The sequence below is a fragment of the Cariama cristata genome, unplaced genomic scaffold (assembly GCF_000690535.1).
Source record: "Cariama cristata isolate BGI_N322 unplaced genomic scaffold, ASM69053v1 scaffold3454, whole genome shotgun sequence".
Classification (NCBI taxonomy): domain Eukaryota; kingdom Metazoa; phylum Chordata; class Aves; order Cariamiformes; family Cariamidae; genus Cariama; species Cariama cristata.
The window spans coordinates 66,665-73,991 of NW_009612205.1; the positions used below are offsets into that span (position 1 = coordinate 66,665).

Below are 7,327 nucleotides of genomic sequence, written 5' to 3' on the forward strand. Positions count from 1 at the left end.
AATACTGTAAAGTTAGAGAGGCTTCTTACTAAAGAAGTTAATTTTGGATAACAATTTCACTCCACACTACAAAAAAAATGTATAAATGTTTTCACATGTGCAAATGTGTTCCTTTAATGAGGAAACTAAATTCCAGAATTATTTGTTCTGCTAAGAAAATTATCCATCCTCAAATATAGTTGCCATTCCAACTGCAGGCTCTACGTCTAGATTTGGATAGAAACCTCATAACTGATCTCCTAATCTCAAAGTTATACAGCAGGTCATCTCAAACTGATACAAAAGTCATTGAACCATTTTATCTAGAAGACGACGAGAAATGTCATTTTACACTGTTAAGAAAAACTAGATCTGTGCATTTTTCCCCCCTTCATTTCTGCAACACAAGACATATTTTTTGCTTCTACTTACCATAAGCTGTTCCTGGGCCAAATTCATTCCCAGCATCAATCATATACTGGCCTAGTAACTCTGGATTATTCATGCGACTTGGTGCTTTTCGGTCCAGCTTCTCATAGACAAATTCTTCTATTCTGGCATCTAAAAAAATGTTTATTTTATATAATTACTGTCATTCAAAACACAAGGTAGAAATAGACACAAAAAAAACTATGGAAAAATAAAAAAGAATTTAAAAACCCAGACATTAAACTCAACATTAAATGAATACTGTTCAGCTGAAGATGCTGTACGTGGAAACTGACTGTATTCCATATTTGTCATGCTATGTTCAAGTGTTTCTCAGAGCCATCTGTGAAAGTGAAAAATTATACTTCTCCTCTCCCTTCTATCAGCATATTTACACAGTTTTTCAAAATTTTGTCCAGAAGTCTTCACTGTGAGAGCATAATAGAACACTTCTTAACAAAACCAAACAGACCTTTTTCCCCTCTCCAGGAAAAAAATTGTAAGACTTGTTTATTAGAATTAGCAGTGTAGGAATTAAGTTCAATGACTACTGTAGGTTCCCTATGAAGATATTCTGAGAGTTTGGTAGCCCTGGAAATTATATCCTCACTTTTCCACTCCCTCTGCTTCCTTGAAATGCTCTGAAAGAATCTAGTAAAGATATTAAAAAGTGTTTCATTTCGTATTCCCATCTTCCCTCAGTTTGAGCAACAAAATTATCAAAAATCTTGTCGTGATATCCATCTACCACAATATTAAGCCACAGTATGCTCCTTAGGTGAAAAAGCCTCACAGACATAACAGGGACACTGTTAATAACAATATCAGACTCCTCAGATACCACACCCAATTTCTCTGACCAATTGTTTTGACTTCATAACTAGCTCACTTCATTTATGCAGTCAGTATGAACCAATTTCAGCCTGCAATAGTATAGACAACCACAAAGAAGCTCTCCAATGAACAAACCTGCCACTTTGATGCAAACAAAAATCAAACTGTTTAATTAGACAACTTTCATGAGCACTGGGCTAAATAACTATTCTCTCATGAAGGTCACAAAAATTAACCTGGCACAGACAAACATGGGTACCAGTGAATTCCCTGGCACAAAGGGTAAACCAAAAATTATCCAAATTCATTGTTTTGTCTTTACTTTATCCATATTTATTTTTGAATAAATGACAAAAGAACTGAAAAGCAATCTAAAATTATTGGACTCTTACATGGGTCTGACGTAAAGGTACAATTAAAAATGTGATTGAAAGTCATTTTTCCTCCCCGAGACAGGGTCACTCCATTACGGACAACCAAAAGAAGCTCTCTACAGCACACGTGATAGTCCTCCCAAGTTGGCTGCCAAACAGCTGAAGTTACACTCACAGACGAAGAGCACTGCTTAACGCTGAGTATTTCTAGTCATCAGAAAACTGACTGGTTAGCATAACTGAGATACTACCACATATTATCCTTCTACTGACTCTTCGTCACACAGTCTTACCAGCCTTCAGTTAGTGATTCAATATTCTACAATTACAAGTTTTTCAGAAAAAGTCAATAGATATTAGAAATACTGAATCAAATGAACAAGACAACTATTTCCTCTGGCCTAGACAAAAGTAGAAATTTGAGCTGGAATACTCAAAGTTCTATTGCATCCTTCCCACAGGATTAGTTGTTTTGGTTTTTATGCTTGTTTCTCAAATACTGCTTTTATGGAACTGAAGGATGCAACAGACTTCCAAAATAATACTTCAAATATGAGCATGATAAAGAATTTATCTATTTGGCATTACAGAAGTGCTATCAGCGAAAAATTTCCCTGTACTAATAAATCCTAACTCAGTACTTCACTACAAGGAAAATATTTATGTTTTCAGTGCAGAGGCATTAGTGGTATTATAATTTTATCATTTGAGCAAACCTGAAGGAGGTTTAGTTTGTGGGGTTTTGGGTTTTTTTTGTTGTTTGGTTCTTTTTTTTTGGGGGGGGGGGGGTGTTGGGTTTTTTTTTTGTAATAGTAGTTTGTCCAGCAACTAGAGACCAGGTCTTAACTTGAAATCTTGATCTATACACTAAGCAAATTCCTATAGCTGCCAACTCTAGTACAACTGTCACAAATGGCACAGATAACTGTAGGATACGGGTCTGAAACTGATCCTCAACATTGCTACCCACAGTAGCAATTTCAGAAACAAATAAAATTAACACACTAGAAAACCACATTTCTTCTACCCATGTTTTTTCTGTAATTGTTACAGTAAGAGATTCACCAGTGATGAAAACTTATTTGAAACTTTATTGCATTGCCTAAGTATGGTTTATCAATCTAAACATTCTTTAGTAAAGGAATTGTTACAGATGGGCATTTCAGTTGATCTTCCCTGCTTCGAGCCGAATTGTATTGCGCAGACAGTTTAAAGTAATCAAATAGTAATGAGATTTCTTGAGCCACTGCATCTACCCCATGAAGAACTTCAGAGTTCTTACAGCTACCCAAGATTTCTGGAATTAGACTGGGAAATTCAATTAAACAGGAAACAACTCAAAAACCAGTCAACCCAAGACTGACCAGTGTATGGAACCAATACTATAGTTTAAAGAGCTCTCTCTAAAGCTTTTCCCATTTGAAGAGTTAAGGGAGTACCAGCAATTGGTACAGCGTCTCTGATTCTCAATAGCTCTTCAAAATGCACTTTCCCTAACTCCAGCCTTCAAATTTGAAAACTGTTTTATTTAGTCATGCAATACTTATTGCAGTAAGCATTTACATTGCAACTTTTGAATTAATAGATTTGCCAAACAAAAACCTGAAGGGTTCCTTACTTGGATTTGGCTGCAATAATACTTCTGTTTGTTTCATTATTTTTTCTGTCCACAATTTAGTGCATTCTGCTTTGCTGAGAAGGTTCTCCAGGTGAGCATCGAGTTCAGTCTTCTCTGCTTGACCAAGCTTTTCTTCCGTGAACTATGAGTTAGTCAGACAGGTTGAAAATATTCAAGTTAGTTCATAGAAATAATTTCCCAGGACAAGTTTAAGACAGTAACTGTTCACTTATATTAGTTGCAGATCATAATTTCAAAGATATAATCATTATCCAGTCACCAATAAAAATCTAAGGATAAATTTGGAAGTTGTTAAGTTCAAAACCACATCTTTACTATCAGAAAAAACAAGGGGTAGGAGGGTGTTAATCAGACCAAGATGAGGAAGGTAATTTACAACATTACGAAGAAATCCCCTTCTCTGCTTGGTACTGAGAGTTCTCACTTGAAGCATTTTGTCCAATTTTGCATAGTGTGCTTTGAAACATGAGCCAAAAGGAAAGAGTCCAGAGGTAACAAAGACAATTAAAAGATTACTTCAATCTTGTATATTTTGTAACTTCGTCCCTTCTCCCACAGTAAAACCTGAAGACGCAATAGATTCTTATTGCAGCTACCTCTAATGTGTTTAAAAAAAATAAAAATGTTGTCCTGTCCACAGCAAACGGGACAAAAAGAAGTAAGTTTAAACTTCAACATGAAGATTTAAATTAGAATTAGATATTGGAGAAAGCTTTTAAAGGCAAGGATTAAAAGCTAAAATAGACTTCCCTGGGAAGTTGTAGAATACGTATCTTTGGGGGTGGGAGGTGTTCTGCTTTTTAGAATAGGACAAATCAATGTTTGATAACTGTTTAGATTTAACTGATCCTGTTATGCCTTACAGAAACAGCAAGATGACCTCTGCTGCTCTCTTCCAAGCTGTGTTTTCAGTGACAATGAAATACAATGTAATTCCATTTAGCTAAATAAATCCAACAGACAATTCAATTCATCTGACATTAAATTCACACCAACTCTTATTAATCCACAAGTAGTTTGTACTTCAATCCCAGTTCTCTGGGAGAGGAGGAAGCCACACGTTTCACATAAGTGAACAAAGCAAAACCAGAACTGAGGATTTTGCCTGCCCCTCCTCAGAGCAGTAGCTCCTCATGACAATGATGATCTCATCACTTGACAGCCTGTTCAAAATCAGGCGTTTTCAGAAGAACCTGGCTTATGATTAAACCTTTAACAAGCTTACCCATTAAGAACATAATAGGACTTGAAGCATTTTGACTGCCAACTTCATTCTTAACAAGTTATTCAGTGGGCAGTAAGAAATAAGAATACAAGTAAATTGCATTGTCCAAGTTTGCTTTAATTTCCATCACATGTAGAATAAATGCTAAACATCATTTGCAGTTCTACATAAAAGCAAACTGCCTTCGTCAGAAAGTTCAGTTGCAGTATAGGGAAGAATGGAATTTATTTACAGATGTATTACTACTACTGTTTAAAAGGTTCTTTAAAAAGAGGTCAGGTACTATAAGTTGTTCTCAAAAACTTTGTATGGATTCATTATAATACAATAGGAAAGGTTTTGAAATTATTTTTGACTAATTACAGAGAAGAGGATTCATATATAAAATGGACTTTCCTATTAATATTTCCATAAATCTTCTCAGCAGTGTGAAGACTGTTTAGTGAAGATCACAATGTTAGATTTCACATACATACTTAAAGGAAAAACTTACTTTTAGCAATACTGAGTAGCATGTTAAATAGTAGTTTGACAGAAGTATGGTTTACAGCACCAGTGTAATGCAACAATGCTATCACTCTGGTTTCCCATCTTGGTTATCCTGAAACCTAAATTTGAACTGGTCTTTCTGTTTTATGTCCTTTTTCTAACACCACTCCGTCCCTTAATGATAAGAACAAAATAAGAAAGGTGGTGCTACAAATCAAGAATTTTTCTTCTGCTTAGAAAAACTGTTCCAAGATAGGCAGATACTAATAATTTTCTACTTTGATTAGCACTCTAAAAGTTTTGTTTTCCTTTTTATTAAAGCTTAAAACATGTCATATAGAGATACTTAACATAAGCACTTCCTGGAACAAATCACATCAGTAAGCCATCTAATCCATCCATCTTTATTAAATTCAAAGTATATGCACAAGTTGCCCAACTGTGACTAGCTCACACAGAAGAAAACTGTACTGTTTTGTATATAACTGGGTTACCACAGCCCAATCGACACTTCAAGTCTACACTGCAAAATGAGTAGAACGAGAAATTACATTAAGATAAGCCTCTAACTTCAGGTAGAAGTTATGAACAATAAAAAGTGTTTCTGCTACCACAGAGTAAAAGCCACTACACAGGCAGCTTTTTGATTACAGAGTCTGGCAAGACGAAGGACTCGCATTCCTATTACTACACTCCATGGCATTATTTATTTCACCTCAAATACCACTAACTATAACCATTTGCTATAACCAGTTCCACAAACTGCAACTACTGCAAGACTGACCAAGAATGACTCCTTCAAGCATTTTCTGCCTGCCAGAAGGAAGAGAGGCTTTGGATGAAGATGGCCAGTAGGCTTAATTGTTCTGTAGATTAGTAACTAGAATATGGCAGTCTGAACACAGTATAATCTCATCCACAGAAGGATTAGGTTTCCTGGAACATGAATATCTGGCAGTTGTGGGTAAAAAAGCCCCAATCCTCTTGTAAAAGTCTGACAAGCCTGTGAAACACTTACAAAGACCTTCACCATCTTCTAAATTGAAATGGAAATTTTAAGTGGTTTTCCTACATACCATTTTATGCTGCTGAACTGCTTCATAGGGTTTGGTGGGGGTTTTTTGTTTCTAATATCCCAAAGCAACTAGTGTCAGGTTATATCACATCATCCAGCAATGCCTCAACATAAGAGTTTAACTCAATATACAGAACTGTAATTTTTACTGGAGAACACAAAATCTACACCCAGATGATATTAAAAAAAAAAATCCACAAAATTATCACTCCTTAATATTATCTGTAGGCCGTACCTAGTAACTTTAAAAAAACAGGGGAAGCAACAGCAGCACACAGAACATGATTTATTTGGATTATAAGAACATGTTAGGGATTTGCTCCTCCCCTTCAATGGCTTCATTAAACTTCTCATTTTAGGGGAAAGTGGTAGCTGGTAGACCAAAATTATTATTTCCACTGAATTTTAGTTTAGATTAAGCAGATAACCAATGCAGCTATTCAGATGTAAACCAACAATGCAGATAGAGCATACTGGAGTACACCACAGTTCATATCATCTTTAAACCATGACAGACTGCAAAAACCTACATTAGATTTAATGCAATAAGCTGTTTTAAATGTAAAAAAGAGATGAAATCACAAAGTCCCATCACAGCATCTTACAATGAAGGGTGAACTGCATCTCCTTTTTTTTTTTTTCTTTCCCTTGTCCAGCAAGAAAAGGGAAAGGGGTGGAGGCTGGAAAGGAAGAGATGGTCTGGGAAACAAGCAGACCTGGAAGAAGCTGGGCCAGGGAGTGTGGAAAGACCTTCATCACAAAGAGAAGCCACAATGGCTGCTTTAAGTTCATTTAAATTTGAACCACGTTTTCTGACGAGTTCGGGTTTTCAGAGCTCTGCTGTGCTGCTGATCGTCTTGGTTCTGTTTGAACATTGAGATTTAGGGTAATACCTCAGATCAGATAACAACTTTAATCACGTTCCAAACCTGACTTCGATCCAGCAAGAACTCATGAGAAACCAAAGTGGATTACTACACACTGCTTGGATGTCCACCTCCCTCCAGGAAATCTGTTCAGGTTTGATTACATAAAGAAAGGGAATCACGGCTTAAGACAACAGCTAAGGAACAAAAGCCAATTACAGTGCCCTTAGCGTGAAGAAAGAGGAAGACCGATTCAGAAACAACAGACTATCAAACAAGCGTAAAAACGATACTAAAGCTCAAACAAAACCAAAAAGCCTAAGCAGACACTTTCACGTGTCACGTCAGAGCTCGAATTTTACCGATCAGGCAGCGGGATACATTTTTAGCAGCCAGTAACAACAACAACCAGTAAAA

At 36.2% G+C, this 7,327-nt stretch overlaps 1 protein-coding gene across 1 annotated transcript in view; it reads right to left on the reverse strand.

The window, feature by feature from the left end:
• Positions 1-3,374, reverse strand: part of SH3GLB1 (SH3-domain GRB2-like endophilin B1) — a 22,090-nt gene extending 18,716 nt beyond the window's left edge. Inside the window, exons 1-2 of the mRNA XM_009698513.1 lie at positions 3,235-3,374; positions 412-540 (exon numbers count right to left, since the gene is read on the reverse strand). Coding sequence (XP_009696815.1) covers positions 412-540; positions 3,235-3,271 — 166 coding nt within the window. The 5' untranslated portion in view covers positions 3,272-3,374. The remainder of the gene's footprint in view (positions 1-411; positions 541-3,234) is intronic.
• Positions 3,375-7,327: the final 3,953 nt, after the last annotated feature.